This window comes from Xenopus tropicalis, chromosome 3 (assembly GCF_000004195.4).
Source record: "Xenopus tropicalis strain Nigerian chromosome 3, UCB_Xtro_10.0, whole genome shotgun sequence".
NCBI classification, from domain to species: domain Eukaryota; kingdom Metazoa; phylum Chordata; class Amphibia; order Anura; family Pipidae; genus Xenopus; species Xenopus tropicalis.
The window spans coordinates 133,472,170-133,497,752 of NC_030679.2; the positions used below are offsets into that span (position 1 = coordinate 133,472,170).

The 25,583-nt window shown below is 40.9% G+C and overlaps 1 protein-coding gene across 1 annotated transcript in view; it reads left to right on the plus strand.

Annotated features, from left to right (window-relative positions):
- The first annotated feature begins 5,076 nt into the window (after positions 1 to 5,076).
- Positions 5,077 to 25,583, plus strand: part of LOC100486944 (macrophage mannose receptor 1) — a 48,382-nt gene continuing 27,875 nt past the window's right edge. Inside the window, exons 1-5 of the mRNA XM_031898240.1 lie at positions 5,077 to 5,167; positions 7,396 to 7,541; positions 10,135 to 10,247; positions 12,174 to 12,286; positions 15,233 to 15,241. Of these exons, the coding sequence (XP_031754100.1) occupies positions 5,077 to 5,167; positions 7,396 to 7,541; positions 10,135 to 10,247; positions 12,174 to 12,286; positions 15,233 to 15,241 (472 nt within the window). The remainder of the gene's footprint in view (positions 5,168 to 7,395; positions 7,542 to 10,134; positions 10,248 to 12,173; positions 12,287 to 15,232; positions 15,242 to 25,583) is intronic.

The following is a 25,583-nucleotide window of genomic DNA, read 5'->3' on the forward strand; positions in this document are numbered from 1 at the left end:
AAGGGTTGGACCAAGGGTCCACTGAAGGATTAGCAAAGTATCTGGCATTTAGAGACACAAAAAGAAGTTAGTGCCTACAAATTGCCCTGGAGATCTCACTACTGAAAATTCAACATATTTACTGCATTTTTGTGGGGTAAAAACACAAAAAAATACATTGCCCCCCCAAAACCATATATTTTTGGAAATTATATATTTGGGTGAATTCAAAATAGGCACCCATGTCTTTCTACTCCAAACTACAGAGTCGCAATGCTTTCCCAAATTTGGTGGTTGTGATGAAATACCTGAAAGTTGCATCCTTCCACTTTCAAGCACCTTATCTCCCACATAACATTAGCTACTAAGAAAACACATCCTAAATATGAAAGCCACAGGTCCACTGAACAGTTTGATGCCCATTATGCATAGGATCACCAAAGTATATGGTATTTAGAGATCCCAAAAGTAACTTAGTACATACAAAGTGCCCTGCAATATAAAATCCCGACATGTGTATTATTTGCCATAAGACCCCCTAACAGTACAGAGACCCTAAAAAAAATATATTTTCCAAAAGTGAACATTCTGACAAAACAAAAATTGGTAAATACATCTTTCTACTGCAAAAAACCAAACTACTTTGCTAAACATAACGATTTTTATAAAATTTCTGAAAATAGCCACAAAGCTTGCATTTTCCCCCATTATATAACCCACATTTTGTAACATATCAACATAAAACATTCTAAATATGAACTCCAGAGGTCTGCTGAACAGTTTGATGCCCAGTATGCATAGATTTACCAAACTATGTGGTGTACAGAGGCACCCAAATTGATATATAGCAGACAAAATATCTATTGCAAAGACAAGTAACAAAGAACAATGCAAAATGCAATAAAATCACTAAGATCCATAAAAAAACTGCTGTCAGAAATTAGTTTTGCGCACAAAATCAAGTGAACAACACCCATGCATAACTGAAATGCAATAAAATGGCTAAAAATCACAGAAAATATAATAAAAGCACTAAAATAACATACAAAAGGTATTGCGCAGTGAGATTGGAGAATATGCTATCCACAATGGCAATAAAACATTTTTTAGGCATACTCTAGAGACAAGGAACCTCGTCCCTAATTTTAAGCCTTGATACTGAAAAGGCCTTTGATAGATTGAACTGGCCCCATTTATTTACATTACTAAAACATTTAAATCTTACAGGCCCCTATCTCTCTGCTCTACAAAACCTCTACAGCATTTCTACAACTTATTTAAAACTAACAGGCCAATCTGGAAAACCTATCCCAATATCAAATGGAACCTGTCATGGTTGTCCCCTATCGTCTCTCTTATACGCCCTAAGCATAGAAAAACTTGCAGCCGCTATTAGATCTCTCATATTGCGCAGTGAGATTGGAGAATACGCTATCCACAATGGCAATAAAACATTTTTTAGGCATACTCTAGAGACAAGGAACCTCGTCCCTAATTTTAAGCCTTGATACTGAAAAGGCCTTTGATAGATTGAACTGGCCCTATTTATTTACATTACTAAAACATTTAAATCTTACAGGCCCCTATATCTCTGCTCTACAAAACCTCTACAGCATTTCTACAACTTATTTAAAACTACCAGGCCAATCTGGAAAACCTATCCCAATATCAAATGGAACCTGGCATGGTTGTCCCCTATCGTCTCTCTTATATGCCCTAAGCATAGAAAAACTTGCAGCCGCTATTAGATCTCATCCCAACATTAAAGGGGCACTAATGATGTTTTATTGACCTTAACCAACCCTTTGATTTCACTTCCAAATCTACATCAGACTCTATCTCAATATAGTGCATTTTCTGGATACAAACTAAACCTGCACAAAACAGAAGCTTTACCATTAAATATCCCTCTAAAAAAACCTAGAGATTCTTAAGACAAATTTCAACTATAAAAGGAGAACAGACTCTATTACCTATCTAGGGACCCATATCCCTACAGCTCATGACCGGATATTTGACTTTAACTTCAAAACCCTAACACATAAAACTAAAACTAGTCTTACAGAATCGGCAAAGTAGTCAATCTCTTGGCTTGGGAGAATAGCAGCCTTAAAAATTACCATATTGCCAAAATTTCTCTATCTTTTTGAAATGCTACCAGTAACAATGCCAGCTAGCATACTAAAGGTCATCCAGGCCTTATTCCATAAATTTATATGGAACTCCGCAGACACAGAATCTCCAAATCAGTAATCATGACAGCGACTAGGCACGGTGGACTGGGTGTCCCCAATTTACAAAAATACTATGAAGCTGCACACTTAAGACAACTTCTAACTTGGTCCTGGAGATCACTGACTATTTGGGGCCAAATCGAAAACGACATGCACAATGACTCCCACTTCAACTCAACAATCTGGTCCAAAACTGATAAAATACAAGCATCTCCATACATGCTATCATCAACTCAACTCACACTTTCACTCTGGACTAGGCTCAAACATAAACACATAAAGCTTAATTTCTGACTGGTCGGGCAATACAATATATCTAAGGAACCCAAACTTCCTCCCAGGCACGGATCCTTCTTTTTACAACAGGTGGATTGGAACAAATCTACACACCGTAAAAGATATGATAGAACCTGGGAACCATACAGATCTTCCATTCCAGACTTTAAGAGACAAAGAGACTGAAACCCTAGCTCCATGCTTTTATAAATCTGTTTAAATCTGTTTTTTTTAAGTAACAAGAAAGTCCTTCTTTTCTGTGTATATGTGTGTGTTTGATATATACAATAAAACATCTGAATAACTTTATATGAGAAATACTAATTCCTCTTTACTTCTTGCAGATGAGGAGAAAGCCAACCTTCTAACCCAAATCACAGCCATAAACCAAACACTGGGTAAGCCATTTGCTTTTGTTGCTTTGCTGTTCCTGCAGTGTGTAAGGTTCAACAAGGATAAAAGGAATGCCATGGAAATGGGAAGAACACTGGAGAGTAACCACGTGGCATTTGTCTATTTATTTTGTAAAGTTCAATAGTAACAAAAGCATCAACAAACCCTTCTAGGGATAACACAAAGGCAGTTCCGGAGTCCCATAAAAGTCTATCCAAAGTCTGAAGAAATGGCTGGAGAGTAACTGAAGCAGTAAATCTGAAGTGCAGTCCTTTCCTGTATCTCTGCAGTCTGACCCCCCAAGCTCTCTGGCGCTCTATTTATTACCCTGTTGCCCAGACTCCTAGCAGGTCCCCATTGGGGGACAGGCCATGATAACCCCTTTGCTTTTTTGAAAGGATACTGGGAACTGGGATTGACAGTGCAGTGTCTCCACCTAGTGGACACTGAGGAGCACACCCCAGGGGAATTCCACTAGCGAGTCAGGGCTGTCAGGCTGCTGCCTGTGTTACATTGAGCCCCCAAGGCAGAGAATAGAAAAGGGCAAACACTACTTTTAATAGCAATTATTTATACAAATAACCCAATAACCATTACAAATATGTAATGAATGAATATAGCAAAGTTGCTTAGAATAATGTTTTCTTTATTAGGCAAAAAATATTTTTGGGTTTGGCTTGTCCTTTAACTGAGGCAGTTTCGGGATAACAATTTACTAACTATAACTGAAATATTGTTTCAGAATCTTCATCTGCTTATATAAATACTGAGGTTTTACATTGAGTTTAAAAATACAGCAAAGTCGATGCATTTTCATTAGTGTTCAGCAGGTTTCTTTAGGAGTGCAAAAAGGCAAGAAACATGAAATACACAATGGCTATTGTAAAGCAGCAATCGGGTTATCAGAAATTGGAAATGTCAGATTATTTGCCAAAAGCAGGGTAGACACACACTTAAAAGGACAGTGTATTAAAAGAAAACAAAAACATAGTGGGCAGCAAACAAACTCCCCTTGGCTGACAGACATTGTGCACAAAACATTTTGACAAGATAACAAAGTATCAGGGCCTGACAGAATACACCCATGGGTCCTTCAGAAAGCACTGGGCCAGAGTACTCTGAGCACCACAAAGCATTCCTCTTCTTCCATTTCTTATGGCTTCAAAATTCTCGGGCCAACACATTACCAGTAGGGTGAGAAAGCTCTTATGTTCGGCATTTTCATTACTGCACTTGTGCTCCCATGCAAAGAAAGAAGCAGGAAGTACCCGGGGCCCTTGCAGATTTCTGCCAACATGAGCATTGGCCCAGGAAAGTGATTACAAGCACTGGGGGTGCCTAACATTTGGAACCCCCAGTGATTGAAGCTTTCCTTCTCCTTTAAATCTTAGGGGGTTCCTGAGTAGACTGAAACTGAATGACCCAGCTCAGATTCAATTAAAGTTATTGCTAACATCAGAGAAAGGCTCAAAGAGACTGACTGCACTAATTATTACAGTTTAGTCAAGACATATTGGTCTTTTTATGGACAAACTATGGAGGAAACCCACTTTCTTTAGCAATTAGTTACATGCTGGTACTTAATATTGTTTACTTGGTCATTCTAGTCACCCCAATGGGTCATCTAAAGTCCAGGATCTGTAGTAAAGATAAGAATTCTGGACATGTAGAACCATACATACGCCCATATACAAAATATTCATATTTATACAACTTTGAAACATTCTACTGATTTCTGTAGACTTTCTGATCAGCTATTATCCCGGCTTCTGCTTTAAAAACCCAGTGGGTGAGCTTTAGCCTATAGGATAAACCCATGTAAATGGGATTTTTTTGGAGCTTGTTTGGAATTCATTCCCAGAATTCCTTTTGTTTATTTGTATCTGTATGAGGCAGTCTCCTAAACCTTAATGTTTTGTTTGCAGATAAGTTGAAAACCAACTTTCTAACACAAATCACAACTATAAACCAGACACTGGGTAAGCAATTCCCTTGCTGATTAAATAAGGCATTGTTAAAAAGAGAGATCCTTTGTGAATCTGACTTCTATATTCTCTTGAGGCAGATTCAAGCACTTCATGTATGATGTTTTAAAGGTGCAAATTTTCTCCATTTCATGCTCCATCATTTGCATTTACCTATACTAAAAAAATATTATTTTCAGGAGACTGAAAATCTGTAGGTCTAAAAATGGATGGTTTTACCTTTACATCTCTTTTCAGATTCCTGTATATCAGGGGCTATGAAGAGTATAAAACAGGACATCTTACAGACAATACAAAAAGGTAAAAGGTTTTAGAGAGTAAAAAATGGTAACAAAACTGGGTGATAGTTGGTAGGAGAACTAGACAAGAGAGTAAAGATGAGAAGTACAGTTGTTTAGCTATAGAGAAAGCTTGATTTTAGCAGGAACACATGAAACTTTAAGTGGATGAAGTCAAGATCAGTCTATGACTTTCTCCACTGGCATTCAGCTGATGAAGAACATCTTCTGAGGTACCTAGTTGAGCTTGTCTGCCAGGGTAGCTATTCAGCTGGGCGTGTGTGACAGGAGGTGGAATGAGCAAGGGTGTCACCGGCAGATAAGAGAGCATTGCTGAAGTCAGAAGCAGCCATATTCATACAGAAGAGGTTGCTAATATGGGTGATGTGATATGTGTTGGTAGGGGTTATCTGTATTAAGATTTCTGTGTGTGTGTGTGGTGTGTGATGATTGTGAGTTAGTGAGGTTGGAAGAATAGCAGGGGTTGCAGAATATAAACTCAATGGCACGACCCTCAGTATGAATAGGTGAGTAAATTGTTAATGAAAGGCCCTTACATGTGACTGAAGAAGCACAGTTGTCGGTAGGTAAGTCACCTAGAATGAGAGCTAGTGTGTTATAGGAGGAAAAGTGTGGTAGCCAAGCAGAAAAGTGATCTAGAACAGTAGAATAGTGACCAGCAGGGCATTATATAACTGTAAAATATAGAGAGATTTGAGAAAACTGTGTGATAAAAGTGATGTAATGGCTCTCAGTGCTGTGGCATATTTCCAAGGAAATAAAAAATAGCTACAGTAGGTTTAAGATATTGTACATATTACTTTTGGCATCTGTTCTGGAAATATCTGTCTGTTAGGCACCATGACCCAACAATGAAACAGAACAACCAGTGTTTCTTCTCCATGACACCATGGCAACATTAGCATTGAAAGCATCTACACTCTATTCTGTGGGAACCTTTGTAGGAATGATATAAACAACAACTTCAACACTTTATATTGTACCAAGATATATCACCTTCTGGGTAGCCTGGCAAGGTATGGGTTCCTGGTACAAAAGAGAGATAACACACTTGCTGTATTTATGGTGAGAGTGAATGCAACACGCTATATTTTACTGGAACAGGTCAATCTGAACCATAAAAGAACAAAGAATGTCAGTATAGAACTGTTACGTACACTTTATGTTGGTGCGCACTTAACTATAATCCAAGGTGTAACATCCATAAAATCCAGTACATTAGACTAGTAATCTATTAAGGGATATCCATCTGGTGTTCCCAGGGATTGCAGTGCCCAGTATTTAGTTCTAGTTCTCCCCTTGTGTAGAACTGGACAACTAGCTAAGCAGGGGTGACTGACCCTTATGGGCACTGGAACCTGGGGCTCTAACCAACTCTGATCAGAGGAGGGAATCATCTGCTTCTTATAAAACATGCTCCTAACTGGGCGCTAGATCTGCACTGCCAGTTCTCTATCCAATTACAAATATTATGTTCCGGACCAATATTCCTCAGTGTTATCATTAACCTTCTGTGAGGTACTGTATCAAATGCTTTAGCAAAGTCAAAGTAGAGGACATCAACTGCCATTCCAGTATCGAGGTTCCTGCTCACCTCCTCCTATAAGGAAGTTAAGTTATTAAATATTGTAATTTGTAATATATTCAAGTACCCTCCCTATCCCTAATTACTCCCTCCAATAGCTTTCTTACTATTGATGTCAGACTAGACCTATAGTTTGTTTAGGCTGCAGCATCTAATGGAAAGAAAGGAAGAACCAAGCAGCAATGGGAGGACCAAGTTCACATTAATACCCTTGGTTTGGGGATGAGAATCTATTTAACCTGAAAAAATGGGAGAAATCAGCTCATTTATATAAACTGTAGTAGTGTTTCTGAGGTAAATGCACAACTTTTACCAGTGCAGGGCAACAGTACATTATATTTTAATGACTTTGGTGTTACTGTTCCTTTAATATCCTTATTTATTATAACTTTTATAGAGATGTGATCTTTTTCTCCATAAACTTGTTTTCAAAACCAAAAGGAACTTATGTGAATTATTTGTAATGTTTATTAGAATTCTAACACTCAATGGCCCATACCCTTAATCTCCACATTCAATCTCCATACAAGCTCAGTGCAAGGAGTGACTATAAATGACTAAGGTGGGAGTTACAGTGCAGCACAGGCATCAGGCAGAACCTCTATGTTCACTTGCACAGACCCAAACTCTGTCTTCCCTTTCAGAGATACGTCAGTGTGATTCTGGCTGGAAATCCTTTGATGGAAGCTGTTATTATATTGTTACCACTATGAAGAATTGGACAGAGGCCCGGGGCTTTTGTAAATCAATGAACAGTGACCTGGTTATTATCAAGAGTGCGAGGGAACAGGTGAGGCACTTACTATATATACAAGACAGCTGACTCCATTCACTATAGGCATCACTGGCGTAACTATAGAGGAAGCAGACCACATGTATGGGCGGCCCCGGGTCCCGGATTATAGGGTCTGTGTTTTTATAGTCATAGAAATCTCCCTCCCCAGCTGCTCCCTGACCTGTGGCCGGAGAGCGGGGGAAGCAGGTGGGCGGGGGCTGCTAGCAGGGGGTAGGGAGTGGGTGGGGCCTGCTAGCAGGGGGTAGGGAGTGGGTGGGGCCTGCTAGCAGGGGGTAGGGAGTGGCCGGGGTATGCTGGGTAGTGATCACTGTGTACCTGGCCCCTTTGAGGATTTTTCAAGCCCATCAAGTTATGCCACTGATAGACATCTTCACTATAATGTGACCAGATATCTAAGTCCCATTTGAATCTTTCTGTAATTTAAATTACCACACCTTAAGTCTGCTAAAATAATTTCCCATTAATTAAACCCAGTAGGATTGATTTGCCACCAATATGAATTCATGCAGCTTAGTTGGGTCAAGTACAAGGCACCATTTTATTGTTATGACAGAGTAAAATTTTTTTTAAATATTTAAAAATTGACTATTGACTCCTATAATTCAGAGCTTTCTGGACAATGGGTTTCTGGATAAGGGATCCTCTACCTGGGATTATGGTACAGGTATGGGACCCGTTATCCAGAATGCTCAGGACCTGGGGTTTCCAGGATAAGGGGTCTTTCCGTAATTCGGATCTCCTACCTTAAGTCTACAAAAAAAATTATTTAAACAGTAATTGAACCCAATAGGACTGTTCTGCCCCCAATAAGGGGTAATTATATCTTAGTTGGGATCAAGTACAGGTACTGTTTTATTATTACAGAGAAAAGGGAATCATTTAACCATTAAATAAACCCAATAGGGCTGTTCTGCCCCCAATAAGGGGTAATTATATCTTAGTTTGGATCAAGTACAGGTACTGTTTTATTATTACAGAGAAAAGGGAATCATTTAACCATTAAATAAACCCAATAGGGCTGTTCTGCCCCAATAAGGGGTAATTATATCTTAGTTGGGATCAAGTACAGGTACTGTTTTATTATTACAGAGAAAAAGGAAACCATTTTTAAAAATGTGAATTTTAATTAAAATGGAGTCTATGGGAGATGGACTTTCGAACTTTCTGGATAATGGGTTTCCGGATAAGGTTTCCCATACCTGAAAAAAGTTACTACCATAAAGCAATGCATTTGGACCCATGCAATAAAATTTACTTCATCAAGGTTGAAAAAATTGCCATAAATAAAATATATTATTTCCATATATTAAAACAATATGAAACCAATGTCTGGGGCCCTGACTTCCACTTCATCTTTATTTAATTAATAGAGCTCATTATTCTTCCAATGTTCAACAATTCACACCTTCTATGGAATGCTTATGTAGCCCACCAAACGGTTGGTGCTCATTGCAGGAATATCAGCCTTCATTTATATGTGAAAGAATTATATTATGTCATATTAAGATATACCATTAAATCCATATGCCTCCTCCTCCCCAGTGTGTAGCACAGCAACCCCCAGCATATAATAATTACCCACCTTGAGACCCCTATCAACTATTTCCAAATGCTACCAAACTCCCACCAGGTTCACCTTTTACAGGTAGCATAGGACAGGCAGAGAATAGCACACAGATGCAGCATAGGGCAGGCAGAGTATGGCACACACAGGCAGCATAGGGCAGGCAGAGTATGGCACACACAGGCAGCATAGGACAGGCAGAGTATTGCACAAGCAGGTAGGCAGAGTATGGCACACAGGGTGCATAAGGCAGGCAGAGTATGGCACATACAGGCAGCATAGGGCAGGCAGAGTATGGCAAACACAGGCAGCATAGGGCAGGCAGAGTATTGCACATGCAGGTAGGCAGAGTATGGCACACAGGGTGCATAAGGCAGGCAGAATATGGCACATACAGGCAGCATAGGGCAGGCAGAGTATGGCACATACAGGCAGCGTAGGGCAGGCAGAGTATGGCACATACAGGCAGCGTAGGGCAGGCAGAGTATGGCACACACAGGCAGCGTAGGGCAGGCTGAGTAGGGAAGGATACAGGAAAACCTATCCTCATTAGACAAATAATTGACCATGACCACTCCAAGATGAACATTTTTTACAGCAGTATATACAGTGACACAATGTCAGCACTGCTCCTACAGTCTCTCTAAGGTGTGACCAGGTGAACAATGTGGGTGCTTACAGTCTGAGCCTGAGTTGTGAACAATATAGGGGCTTAAAGGTGTGGAGAATGCAGGGTCTTGCAAGTGTGAACAATACAGCATTTTACAGCCTGAATATGAGGTGTAAATAAATGCAGTTAATCTCAGCACTGATATTATTTAAAGGGGATCTATCATGAAAATTAAAATTTAATATAAGCATCATCACACTGAAATAAGAAACTTTCTAAGTATAATAAATTACATATTCTGTACTGTACTACCAGTCAATGTAGTGCAAACTGAAGGGAATAATTGTCTCTGGCATATGTTAGTATGTAGTATATCTGTGTCTTGTAATGAGATGTGTCTTCTGCTTCCCTAGAAATTCCTTGAAAACATTACTTCCATCACCAAATTTTGGATCGGCCTCACAAAGGATAGAAATAAGAATGTGTGGAGATGGGTGGATGGAACACTCCATAATTTATCAGATGGGTAAGTATCTGTCCCTGGCCATCAGTGAAACACTTCTATTTTCATGAAAGTTTTATTGAGAGTTAAAAAAAAAATGTGATGCTTGGTGAAAAAAAACACTAATACTAATGTCTGTCAACTTGTTCCCTCCCACCTCCCACTACTTTTTTGCTGTCTGTCGGCATTACTAAAACCACCCTGCTGCGCTCCCTCTCCCATATACCTGGTGCCCCCGTCTGTCACCTGAAGCCATGCTTGCCCCCCACCCTGCCCAACCATCCGCAAGCTGGTGCTCACAGCCACCCTTCCACACGCAGGGTACGGAAACCAAAGGGGGGGGGAATGTAAGCGATAACCAATGTACATCAGAGAAATGAGAATAGAGGGGAATAAAACAGACAGGGCAAACAAACAGAGACAGAAAACTACAGAGAAATGGACACAGAGGAGGGCAAGTAGACAGGGGAGGATGGGGAAGAAAATGGGGACAGATAAGTGCAGAGAAATGGACACCTAAAGGGCAAGTAAATGGAGACAGATGGGAATAAAAGGAGGCAGATGAGGTGAACAGAGGTAGGGAAATATTTATGCAGGTCAGGAGTGAAGGTTAATGATTCCCCCACAAACTGCTGTAGATTATAATGAATAATGCACCCCCTACTAAAATTTAGAAGGATATTAGAAGTGTACTTGGTATTACATAGCCTATATAAGAGTACTTGGCCTATGGCCTTGTGCCTTTATATGATCGCAGAACTCCTTGGTGGCTTCCCTTATGAATTACAATTTACCAAGGAGTTCTGTGATCCTTATAAATTACAGTAGGGGGGTACATTATCCCAATTTGGCCATTTCCCTGTGGCCCAAATTATAAATTATATCATTACAAAGGGCTTGTAAATGATTGCAGGCACAGTGCATATTCCCAAATCTCCAACCCAACTTGTGCATCTTCTTTCTGCCAGCAGCAGCCACTCAGCTACTCATCTTCTGACTGCCAGAGCACTCAGTGACTTACTGCCACACTTACTGCTACTTACTGGGATGGGTGGGTGGGGTAGAAGGGATTGGAAATGAGAGGGGAGTGGATGCAAGTGGAGGGGAACAGAGACGAGAAGGAAGGAGTAAGTGGAGGGGCACAGGGATGTGGCAAAGAAAGGAAAAGGAATAGAGGCAGTAATTTAACCATAGATATCTGTGCCCCCAGCACCCACACCCAGGGGCTCAGTCACCCATACACACTGCCCCCCTGAGATCCATGCCCCTGGGCACCCCATCACCCATACCAGTGAAAGGCAAGAATGGAGGAGAGAATGTGTTTGCTAATTAGCATTTAACACTTTTGTGCTGGAATTATGTTGCATTGTGTGAAATAATGTGTCCTATTTGCAAATGAGTCTCTGACTCCTGCCATTACACATAAGCACTTAAAAACATCTGTATCACTTTATAACATTGGACTAATTAATATATGGGTTTTGGTCACATTGATTTTCACTGTTCTAATGAATTTAGCATTTTCACATAAACATTTCTTATTTATGTTGTTTATTGTTCTTGATCTATATAGTTAGAGAGTATAATTCACTTTACATTTGCACTCCAGTCTTTTCTGATTTGCTCATACAATCTGATTTTATGTATATGGTAACACTAGGGGGCACTAAGCAATGAGAAAAAGTCGATTTTTTTTTAACTTGTGATATTTTCAAGATTTAAGAATAGGTTTTGGCCAGTACTCAATTTTTCTGATATTGTTTCTCAAAAAATTAGAGTTTCTCACAAATATTTCCTGCAAATATCGAGTTTTTCTAAAATTATGTTTTTGCTATATTTCTCTGCTTTCTGTCAGTCTTATACCGCAATGGGGATAACGTGACTCGTAATGTGACTGCGGCACCTAAACATGCAGTTCCTGGTATAACTCAGTTTGCAATTCTTCTGCAGATTCTGGTACGAGGATGAGCCAAATAACGAAGCTGGAAGAGAAGACTGTGTTAACCTGTGGAAAGATAAAAAGTGGAATGATGTTTATTGCACCGGCCTGTATAAAGCAATCTGTGAGAGAAAACTGACATGTTGTGTTTAGTTTTGGCATCATAAATATAGGTTTTATGAGCAGATGCTTTGCTTTGGTTTTCTAACTATTAGAATCTAATTGCTGATTGGTTGCCCCGGGCAACATCGCCAGTAATGTTTCACTCCACTTTTTATACAGCATGATAAATATACCCCTTAGGGGCGAGTTTACTAAGATTGGAGATAAGTATCACCGGTGATGTTGCCCGTAGCGTCCAATCAGATCTCTTGATTTCTTACTTGTAGGTGACAGTTCAAATCGAATTGCTCATTGGTTGCTATGGGCTCTAGTGATATTTATCTCCAATCTTAGCCAGTCACAGCTCACACTTCTGTGCAGTTTCCCTCTGTTTCTTCTGGCATGCCCATATGATTCTCTAAATCATCTGCCTTGGCTTCCAGCAGGTTTAGTTGCCTATAGATAGAGTCCATGCAGCATGGCAGGGAGATATTAAGCCCTCAAGTTCTCCAATCCTCCTCTCTGCCTTTCTGATATTTTTGGCAAGGCATGTCAGAGTATTGCAAAGTCTCTGGGGAATTCATCAAGCAGGAGAGATTGCCAGTAAGTATATGCAGCGGTTCTGCTAGTGTTGGGTCCGTACGGGGGGCTGTTCTGTGGTGGCAGGAGGTGAGGGGGTCTCGCTAGCAGCAGTCTCAGTGTCAGGAGGGAGAGACATACCCTGTGACTGCTCCTGGAAACCTACACGGCCAGTGGCCATTCTGATGTGAAAAAGTGAGGGACTGCTCTGTACCAGACTTGAAAAAGAACAAAAGCAGGGACTGCCCTATACCAGACTTGAAAAAGAACAAAAGCAGGGACTGCCCTATACCAGACTTGAAAAAGAACAAAAGCAGGGACTGCCCTATACCAGATTTGGAAAAAAAGCAATGGAGTTCATTTACTGGATTGTCATTGGTCAGTTGCTGATAAGAGCAAGTCCGGCACAGATAAAGGAGGGAAACATGAGCAGAGAGTGAGACTCACCCACTCCTCATTCAGCTGCAGGCACTGAGGAATAGAAAGGGCCAGTTAGCTGTGTTTTACCCCTGTTTTAGTGGTTTTGCCATCTGATTTTTTTTTTTAGAACAACATGAGTTATAGTGCTTTCCTATCTTAGGGCTATATATTTATAAACACTTAAGTTAAGATTTTGAGAATTTACATCCCCTTTAATGCTTAATATGCATAGATTTCCCAAACTGTGTGTTATGTAAAAGCTCCACAAATGAAATATTGCACACAATAGTTTCATGGGCAAAAACAGAAATTTAAGAGCAGTGCAGAATGCAATAAAACCACTTAAAGCACTATTTTGTTTGGCTAGTGAAATCAAAATGGCAGTTTTAGTAGTTCACTGTGCTATAAAAGTTATTCAGGCTAAAAATAAAATAATATAACTTGAGATAAAACATAAAAGGGTAACACAGGGTGGTTATGGGTGTGCTGCCCCAGCAGTTAATATTTGTGTATTAGGTTTAAATATCATAGTTTATTTGCATATACATTGTTATACTGCCACCTAGTGACCAAGGTCATATTGCAAGATGTTTATTTCTAAGTCTGTAGACCCTCCCATTCCCCTTCCTTATATGTGATGTCAGTTCCTCCCATCATTCCTTTCCTGTTCCTGCTTTCCACATGTAAGAAGCTACTCCAGGGGTTAGGAAAGAAAATTGTTTTGACCTTCGGCATTTGTTCATCCAGTCTAACATTCGTTTATCCGCTTTAGCATTTATACATCTGCTCCAAATAAAGAACCTTTGTGGTCTCCAAGTGCCTGGGGAGTTCTGCTATCTGGCAAAGATTGCCCACAGTGGTTGTGCCCAGCTCCATACCGGCCCAGGGAGAGGGGTCTCAGGGGAAACTCAGCCATTATCACAGCAATTGGAGTCAGAATAGTCCTGTTAAGGGGGAAAAACATGTAAGACATTATGGGAACTGGGGTCTTGGCTGGAGGAAACTGATTTCTGCTACATTGTTTCTGTAGTCAGGCAAGCAGTGCAGGGGATGGCAAAGTACAGAGAAATGCTGCTTTCTGTAGTAAAGACATTTATACATAACATAAATCATTACATTTTTAACTGAATGTACTAAAAATATGAACACAGATATTCATTTGTATTTATGTAACCTCATACAGAGGGTATAGATATACAGTAGAGTGGCAACAATCGTATGGGTATGGCTTATGAAATACCCCTTACCTTTGTCCATCTTGTGCCAATGGATGGGAATATCTTTCTGCCCAGCTGAGTGGTTCCTTCTCAGTGTGGTTCTGCCTCCTCCGTAATATATACTGTATATACTCGAGTATATGCCGATCCGAATATAAGCCAAAGTACCTAATTTTACCTAAGAAAACTGGAAAAACTTATTGACTCGAGTATAAGCCGAGGGTGGGAAATGCAGCAGCTACTGCTAAGTTTCAATAATCAAATAAATAATAAAAGGACACTCAGAGTGACCCCCTCTGAACTCTTTATAAATATATCATGTTGGCAGCTGCAGATTAAGGAAAGGTGATTAGGGAAAGGTGGGTGGAGAACCCTTTGACCCTCCTGCCATGAAGAGTCACAGCACTGCTGATAACTTCAGGGAAAGAAAAATGCAACAGCAGCAGACAAAAGCAAGTTTGGGAAGGCTAAGGAAGCTAAGTATCAAGTACTTGCCATCCTGCTGTGTGTGCTCCCCTGTGTGCACTCCCATCATATCAATCATGGAAGGCAGGTGCAGCTAGTCCACTTAATTTTCTTATTTTGTGCTATAAGACATGTTCTGTCTCAGCATCGGTTGTACCTGCCACAAGCTCAGTGTAAGCCCAGTCTGTGAGGATGAGTGCAGCCGGTTGAATGATCACCTTAACAGATAGCTTACTCAATGAATAAAGACTCCAGAAGTGTTTTCCAATGCTTCTTTATGCTTCTAGGTAGAAAAGGTATAAACATAGAGACTTTTACATAGGTAAATTTCTAATGAAGTTACACAGCTTACACACACTGCAGTCCCTTCATAACACTCTAAACCAGGGGTGGGCAAACTACAGCCCACGGGCCGCATCTGGCCCCTTGGCCTTTTTAATCCGGCCCGCCGCCGACGCCAAGTCTCATCACGCGAGACTTGGTGTCATTGGTGGGCCGGAATTAAACAGACGAAGGGGGTGTAACGCTGGCCTGGCCCTGCCTGCCCTGGCCCGGGGGTAAGTAAATGTGGCCCGTGAGCCAAAAAGTTTGCCCACCCCTGCTCTAAACAAAAGGGGGAGTTACAGCAAGAAAATGGAGGGCGGGAGCAACTATCTAGCATGAAACAGCAGGGGTGAACGGATGATGCCAAATAACATTATAACAATAACATGTAATAACAACTGCTAGGCAGTAAAAAGCTGCGTGGCAGCACAAGACGTTATAGAGTATATGTAGAATATGATCGATTGCACCAATTTCCCAAGTATCTAACTCAGCAACGCATTCCAAACTACCTGTTAGGTGCCAGAGATTGTAAGCTCTACGGGGCAGGGACCTCCTTCCTACTGTGTCTCATACCACATGGCACTTATATATATATATATTTATTGTATTTATTTATTATATCACTCGTCCTCCCTGTGTGTAATTTTGTATTCTGTAAGATTGTACAGCGCTGCGTACCCTTGTGGCGCTTTATAAATAAAGTTATACATACATACATACAGAGATTGCTTCATTAACTCCACTATATCTACTGCTTATTAATTATGCACGAAGCTCTGTTCACCCGGGGGGGTGCGCTGGGATGATTCCATTGCAATGTCCGCAATTATAACATGGGAATGTTCCCAATCTTTTTTGTTGGTATTTATACTGGGGTTTCTTTTCCCGGGATTTCAGTTCTCTGATAGTGATGGGTGAAAAGTTTCACCAGGCATGGATTCGTGGCGAATTTCTGCATTTCGCCATTGGCGGATTGTTTCCCGAAACGGATGAAAAATTTCGCCGCGGAAAAATTCGCCGCATGTCCAAAAATTGTCGCCGGCGTCAAAAAAGAATAGTCGCGGGCGACAAAATAATAGCCACGGGCAATTAAATAATAGCAGCATGCGACGAAACAATAGCCGTGCGACAAAACAATAGTCGCGGACGACGAAACAATAGCCGCGCGACAAAATAATAGCCGCGTGACAAAATAATAGCCGCATGCGACGAAACAATAGCCGCGCGACGAAACAATAGTCGCGGGCGACGAAACAATAGCCGCGCGACAAAATAATAGCCGCGCAACGAAACAATAGTCGCGGGCGACGAAACAATAGCCGCGTGCGACAAAACAATAGCCGTGCGACAAAACAATAGCCGCGGGCGACGAAACAATAGCTGCGCGACAAAATAATAGCCACGTCGCACAACATTTTCGCCGTTTCACGAATTTTTCGCCGTTTCGCGGATCTTTTGAAAGATTCGCTAATTTTTCGGCGAAGCGAAACAGAACAGATTCGCTCATCACTATTCTCTGATAGTCTTAGCTTTTCTGTAAGAAAACATAGGATGCTCACAGAAAAGTTTACTATATTTAGGGTTAGATTTTAAAATGCCCCAGTATTTACAAATTACAAAAAAGGAAGTCACTCACAATTCAGTAGGTGCAAAAAACTGCCTCCATGAAGGTTTATTGGAGAAATCAGTGAGAAGGATACAGACATTTCAGGAACCTCTTGTTCTCTATTTCAATGTAGCATTCCCTAACACCCACCCCAGGTGAACAGAATTTAAACTACAAGGTGCATGTCCATGATCATACGAAATCTCGTGAGGTCTCGGGCTGTTAGTGATGTCAGACATAGGTCATGTGATAAGGATCGCAGACAGAGCCATGACCTGGTTATCAAGGCAACGTCTAAGTGTTATACAGTGAACAATTATTACAATGTTATACACCAGGCAGATTTGTAAGGTGAAAAAACAAATAAAGATAAAATAAACAATATATACATCATATACAATTGTTACTGTGCTCACATAGCACCTAACATGTGCTGAGAATAAACATGAAAATCAAATGGAAACTCACCAGTCTGCATACAATGCATACATTGATCACCCCTGATGATGTTCCCTATGTCCCAGCATCATCAGGGGTGATCAATGTATGCATCCTAGAACTGGGGCCCCAGTAAAGATTAGGGGGTACCACACTTGCCTTAGCAAGTTTGTGGTGTACTTTTTGAAATGCCTGTGTGGGCTCGGATATGTTGGCAAAACTATCCAATCTGTAAAAGACAGAATTGGGCAGCATAAATCAGAAATTGCCAATAAATGTAACATTCCTGTAGTTATGCATTATGTGGAGATGGGACACCATGCTGCACAACTAAGATTTCAAGTGTTAAAACAGGTCAATAGATCTAAAATAGGGGGCAACAAAATACGGTCTCGATCGCCCCCTATTTTGTTGCAATGTGAGGCATGTTGGACTTACCCCCGCAGGTTTAAATGAGAGAATAGAACTTAATTGGCTTTTATAGGTTTTATTGTGGGTCCTGCAGACTGGTGAGTTTCCATTTGATTTTCATGTGTATTCTCAGCACATGTTAGGCGCTATGTGAGCACAGTAACAATTGTATATGATGTAGATATTGTTTGGTTAATCTTTGTTTTTTCACCTTACAAATCTGCCTCGTGTATAACATTGTAATAATTGTGCACCGTAACACTTAGATGTTGCCTTGGTAACCAGGCTCTGTCTGCAATCCTTATCACATGACCTATGACTGATATCACTAACAGCCCGAGATCTTGCGAGATTTCGTATGATCGTGGACATGCACCTTGAAGTTTAAATTCTGTTCACCTGGGGGTGGGTGTTAGGGAATGAGAGGTTCCCGAAACGTCTGTATCCGTCTCACTGATTGCTCCAATAAACCTGCATGGAGGCAGTTTTTTGCACCTACTGAATTGTGAGTGACTTCCTTTTTTGTATTTTGCACTTAATATGTCTATAGCCGGAAGCCACAGGTTTTAGGAATACGCACTCCAAGTTAATTTATTTTACTATAGACTTTATTTTGGATAGCACAACTGATTTTTTCTTTTTGCATTATTTACAAATTACATTCTTAACTGTTTTTACCTTGAATATCATACGTGGTAACAAACAGTGTACACTGTTCCATGCCTGTAGGTCTCCCTGTTCTTTTTAACACCTGTTCCCTAGGCATTGATTTCACCTCCTCACTAACTTTAACTAGCTCATCCTTGTTGTAACCTTAACTAGCTCATCCTTGTTGTAACCTTAACTAGCTCATCCTTGTTGTAACCTTTCTCCAGGAATTTATTGATCATATAGATGTTTCCTGCTCACTAGATATGATACGCCTTGCCCTAATCATTTGGCTCTTAGGTAAACCCTTAAAAACACCCAGAGGGTGCAAACTGGTGGCTTGTAGCAAGTCATTCCTGTCAGTGGGTTTAGTATAAAGGGAAGTGGAAACCCCCAACCCTGTGGAATGGATATTTACATCCAAAAAGTGTAAACACCTATCCTGTGCATCAAGGGTAAATTTAATAGTGGAGTGAGCTGCATTTACAGTAAGTACTCCAGAAACTCAGTTAATTTACTTTTGGTTCCGAACCAAGGAAAAACTGTGTTGTCCACATAACGCATATATGAGTGGATGTATTCATTAAAACCATTATTGGAAAATGTATACGTGCTTTCAAACCAATCCATAAATATATTAGCGTAAGCAGAACCCATATTAGCCCCCATCGCACAGCCTTGAAGTTGCAGAAAAAATTCAGTAATAAAGCAAAAATAATTGTTAACAACTACAAATTCCAACAAACTACAAATAAAGTTAATATAATAATTAGGCATCCGTATACTCTTAATGCCTTCCCCATGGGGTATAGCTGTATAGGGAACATAACAAGCAGTGATCATTAGGAGGAACTATATTGCTTATATATTCTGTAACCCTTTCTTGGCACATTCACTTAATATGGGCTGTATTTTCACAGGAGATATGTGTTCTCAAAGAATATTGATACTGGGAACTGGGAACAGCGCAGTGCCTCCACCTAGTGGACACTGAGGAACACACCTCTAGGGGATTTCCACTAGGAATAATCACACATGGTTTGCAGCAATATTAAACTTTATATAACTTTTGGACATTAACAGCAGAACAGCTTTTGGGTGACTGATAATCCTTTCCTGAGGAAACTTGGGAGGGCTATCCACACTGGCACAGTCTCTGTACTTGCCCAGCCCACTTTAGATCCGGATAGACCCCCAACCCTTAAATCAGTTCAGTCCCTTCCCAAAGAGCTCTTTAGTCCCCCCAGGTAGCGCTACCTGCCCCAGTGTACCTTCCCTGTTGAAAGGGGTGGCTGCTCCCACGTAGCAGGCAATTGCAATACCTGTTCCTCCAGGGGACACACACACAGAGTTCCACAGAGTATTTTATATTCCCAGGCAGCCCAGCAGACTTTTATCCTTTCCGGTCTGAACTCACACTGTTTGTGCTAACTGCTCACTCTGGGTCTCTGTCTCTGAACTGGCAAACAACAGCAGGGGCTCCCTTTATAAACTGCTGGGCCCGCCCCTAGATTTTTGGCTCCAAAGCTTAGGCACACCTCTCCCAGACGTGCACTGGGGCAGCCAGCCAACCAGATCCCTCCCCAGTCTGTAGCTAGGCTGGATGAGATCACAGACTGAGAAACAGGGGACAGGGTTCTCTGATCCCCTACAATTCCATAACAGCAGTGTTTAGGATAATATTAATCTCATCCTTAAACTTCAGAGTGGGATCCCCACTAAGCTTTTTGTAGTGTGTAACATTAGATAATTGTTGTACTGCTTCTCTCTCATAATCTTTTTTTATCCAAAATTACAGGACCACCACCTTTATCCGCCTTAGTGATCATGATGGAAACATTCTCCCTAAGGGATTTTAATGACATTTCTTCTAAATAAGAAATATTGTTTGGTTTACTTTTTTTTTTTTGCAGATTTTTTTTCCAATTCCATCATCACTGAGGCTTCAAACACATCTATCGATTGAAACTGACCTGGGGGATTAAATGTGCTTTTAACATTAAGTTTAGTCCTTAGAGACATACCGGCATTATCCCGCATTGTTATAAACCCCTTATAGAGCTGGGTGGTATGACCAAAAATTTATATCACGGTATTTTTCAAAATTATATCGGTATCACGGTATTTGACGGTATATAAATAAAAAATAAATATTGGTGGCCCCCCACCCCCCCCCAACAACCCCAGCCCCCCCAACAACACCAACCCCAGCCCCCCCAACCCCAGCCACAACCCCCCCAGCCACCCCAGCCACAACCCCAGCCACAACCCCCCAGCAGAACTTACCCAACTTGTGGTTCCTCCAGCTCCAGCGATGCGTCCTAGCGACGTCGCGTGCGCGCTGACCTCACATGCGCGCCGACGTCACGTACGCACGGGCGCAACCCGGATGTGATTGGAGAAAAACAGCAGGAGGCGCGCATACCGGTATAGCGGTATGTTTAAAACTCATACCGTTAAACTCATACCGTTAAACCGGTATACCGCCCAGCACTAACCCCTTATCAGAAAAATATGCTTTTAATTTAAGAGATCTGGTGAATTTAAACATGTCAATCACAAAGTTAAATGGTGGACTACTCTGTGTAGGCACAAAATGAAGTCCCTTACTAAGCACAGATAGTTCTGCTCCAGAAGGGTATAAGAGGATAAATTAAATACATTATTCAACTCAGTTTTCTCACCCCTTTCCTCTGGTAGTTGCGATCTGCACCTTTTCCTTCCCTGTCTCATTTTCCTCCTTTTCTGCGCTGACTTGGTCCTAAAAAATCAGCAGAACTTGCTGAAGCAAACGAGGAAGGAGGAGAGCAGCCCTCTATATCCGACGTGTGCGGCGTGGCGGTGTCCTGTGAGGCCATAGCTGCCCTTGTGTGTCTGTAAAATTGGCAGCATGTCTGCTTCCAAATGTAGATTTCACCCCTCTCATAATCCCTTGTATCTCAGCGGAACTTCATCTGTAGCAGGTCCTGTTGTAACTTCTCGACCTTGCATTCCAGTTCCTGCCAATCCGTGGTCACCTCGCTTATTCCTTTCTTGCAAAAAATATTTTTTAAGCAGAGAAGGAGAGATCCTTACTTAACACCTGTAGATGTGATGACGTGAATACTTTAGTTTTGATAAATTAAAAACTTTTTCTGTGGCCTTCTCCGCAGTGTGTATCGCTCCCATTCTCTTTCTCTTCATTCCATTGGAGTTTCTTGGTCTTGTTTTCCATAAATTTCTGTTGGTCTTTTTGCGAGTCCATTGTCGGGTTGGTGATTTGCCGTCATCTTGTTCTCCTAAAAAAAACCTCTTGAGCCTTTTCTATTCTGTTAACCTGTGAAGAAGCAGGAGAGGAGCCAGCAAAAGAGCCTTCTGAGAGTTCATCACAATCCATACTAGAGAAGCTCACTTTCTTAGGAGTGCTAGTATTTTTTGAGATAGATCTGTGGGTATATCTCTGATTCTTTCTACTTTCTCTCCTCTCTTGTGCCCAATTATATACTTGTCCTTTATTATAATCAATAGTGTCTCAAACAAATTTTCTCTTTTCATTTTCCATAACTTCTATTTCTACCTTTTTAACTCTCTTCTGAAAAAAGAGAGTTCAAAAATATCATCAAAATGTGCTGATTTTCTAAATGTGTCAATTTCTTTTTCCACTCTTTTAAGTTCAACCTAAGCTCCATTTAGAAGAAGGGAGGTTCCGTTTAAATATTTGGAAAGGATTTTTTACAGTGAGAGCTGTGAAGTTGTGGAATTCCCTCCCCGAATCAGTCGTGCTGGCTGATACATTATATAGCTTTAAAAAGGGGCTGGATGGATTCTTAGCAAGTGAGGGAATACAGGGGTAGGGGAGATAGCTCTCAGTACAAGTGAGGGAATACAGGGGTAGGGGAGATAGCTCTCAGTACAAGTGAGGGAATACAGGGGTAGGGGGGATAGCTCTCAGTACAAGTGAGGGAATACAGGGGTAGGGGGGATAGCTCTCAGTACAAGTGAGGGAATACAGGGTTATGGGAGATAGCTCTCAGTACAAGTGAGGGAATACAGGAGTAGGGGGGATAGCTCTCAGTACAAGTGAGGGAATACAGGGGTAGGGGAGATAGCTCTCAGTACAAGTGAGGGAATACAGGGTTATGGGAGATAGCTCTCAGTACAAGTGAGGGAATACAGGGGTAGGGGAGATAGCTCTCAGTACAAGTGAGGGAATACAGGGTTATGGGAGATAGCTCTCAGTACAAGTGAGGGAATACAGGGGTAGGGGAGATAGCTCTCAGTACAAGTGAGGGAATACAGGGGTAGGGGAGATAGCTCTCAGTACAAGTGAGGGAATACAGGGGTAGGGGGGATAGCTCTCAGTACAAGTGAGGGAATACAGGGGTAGGGGAGATAGCTCTCAGTACAAGTGAGGGAATACAGGGGTATGGGAGATAGCTCTCAGTACAAGTGAGGGAATACAGGGGTAGGGGAGATAGCTCTCAGTACAAGTGAGGGAATACAGGGGTAGGGGAGATAGCTCTCAGTACAAGTGAGGGAATACAGGGGTAGGGGAGATAGCTCTCAGTACAAGTTGATCCAGGGACCGGTCCGATCTGTAAATGATGGAATTTTTTTATTCTTAAACCCCGGGGAATCATTTGAGTCTCTACATATTTCTCCATCGAAGCTATATCCCACAGGTGTATAATTCTTTAGTTAACATACGTTCATATTCCTTATAGGCTCGCAAAAATACCAACAGAAATTTAATTAATTCAAAAATAATACTTGTTTAATTTTAAAATGCATGATGTCACTGAATTGCAAAGCATGCTGGGAGCCTTGAGTATAAAAGGCCGCCCCAGTCAGCAAGCATCAGTCTGGTTTTGGCTTTACACATGAAAGACCTGTGTACAGACTGCTTTGCTGGTTTGATGCTGTGCTATACTGAGCTGTGTAACAATTTTGCCTTCTGCTTCAAGGCAATAAAGTCATAATTTTGGACCAGTGCTCTTACCTATTCCAACCAGATCAGACTATAACAAGTTGGAAAATCAAAGCAAACATCTGATGCAGGAAATAGATGTTAGTTTTTGAATGGAAAGTATACTGCCACACATTAGAGGGAGTCTAGGGATCTAGGTTGGAGAAGATAACTCTTCCTCTTTGTGCTCCACTCCAGGAGGCGTTGGATGCTAATGTAAAGTCTAGAACATTAGTCCCTAGTATCCACTGTGAGACGATCCTGTGAATGAGGTAATGACTGTTGACTGCTGTAGTTCAGCTACTTATAGTCATTCTGCAATACTGTGTAAGGGCCCGGCTGAAAAAGAGGGTCTCAGTGTAACTGTATTTTTCCCTAAAAAAGGGTTTCACCAGCTTTCACCAAATTCTAAAGGGACAGCAAGCAGATCTGCTCATTAACAATATGGGATGCACCATTTCTAGTCACTCATATCAAAATAAATGACATAAATGATATATGTGATTCTCCTTGTTTTTTGTATTACTTTTTTTTTTAAATTATAATCAATGAACTAAGATTGATGTTTAACCTGAATTTACTAACAGTGTCTCATTCATGAGAGGGTGCAGCACAGTTCTTGTTGACAGAGTTTGGAATCTGTACAGCTTGTAAAATGGAAACTGATGGAATTTAGAAGCAAGACTAGTAACTAGAGAGTCTACATCTCCAAGTGGCTGCCAGAGTGTAGTTTCTCCCCTGTGTGAGGGATTCCATCAGACAAGGGCAGATGATCCTCTGCTACAAAGAGTAATTCATTGGAGTGATTTGGGTTTTCACAAGTGGTACCCATGTTGGTGACAGCCACTGTAGTTTAGTAGCGTAGTAGAGCTCTGTGTTAAATTAAAATGATCTCAAAGTGATACTATCAGTCCCAGCCCTTGATTTTTAGGAATGACATTTTATCTCCCTTGACCTTCCAGACCAGACTCACTATAGACACAAGGGAGCTGTGTTGCTGGCAGTTTGTGTTCAGGAATGAAGCAAGTACACAACTAATATGAATTTCTGTTTGTCACAAACCTCTAGCACTGAGACAATTGCTGATTGATGTTTGAGTTTGTGTTACATGTACAGTTATGTGGTTTCCAAAAATGAATACCAGGAAGGATGTGACAAAAATATTGTATGTAGCACATCGTTGAAGTTTCCGTATTCTAGCCTGCAAATAGAATGGAAGTGTGATGAAATAAATGACAGAAGCAACCAGGCAATGGGGTCTTTGTTTTATTGCCTTTTGTATAAAGTACAGTCAATTGGAAATGGGTTCCAGGGCAGGCACACTATGGGTATTTGCACATAACAGAACTGGATCTTATAATCATTGTTTTAGTTGTAAGGTAGGTATTACTTTTAAAGGAATACTGTCATGGGAAAACAGGTTTTTTTTTCAAAACCCATCAGTTAATAGAGCTGCTCCAGCAGAATCCTGCATTGTAATCTGTTTTTTAAAAACATAGATTTAATTTTGAAATGTCACATGGGGCTAGCCATATCCTTCATTTTGACTATTTCGACATTTCGACTATACTTTTGACGCCCGTGACTATTCTTGCGACAATTTTAGGACGTGCAGCAAATTTTTCTACTGTGAATTTCTTCATCCATTTCGCGAAACAATCCGCCAATGGTGAAACGGAGAAATTCACCATGAATCCATGCCTGGTGAAACATTTCGCCCATCACTAGCTGTAATCTAAAGTAGAATCCTCATACTGTAGTGGTATTAAAAAAAGAATAAAAGAACAGTAAAAATAAAAATGTTGAGCTGATCAGAAAAACAGACAGAGCTGACTAGTGTTCTTCAGGCCAGTCCATAGTAAGTAATGTTGTTGCTTTAAGTTAAAACCACTTCCCTTTAGCCTTCTCAGGAGTCATTATTGTGCTTTATTCAAGTGATTTCACTATTCTCCCTCCACTTAAGATTCTTTGATATGTTCAGAAATGTTGTGTCCCATGAGTCCCTATCAGTAAGTTGACCCCAGAAAACCCTATATTAATGGAAGGTACACATTCTGATTAATGCAAAATGTCCTACTCCAAACTTTACTATGAACAGTATCTTATCTCCTACAAAGCAATATAAATATAAAGAATGCCAGTGTGATGCCCGATATGCATAGGAGTATCAAAGTATGCAGTGACCCCAACATTAAAGTGCAGAGAAGAAATACTCAAAGCTGACACTGGCTGCTGCAAAATAATCTCCCTCTCTGAGATTTAT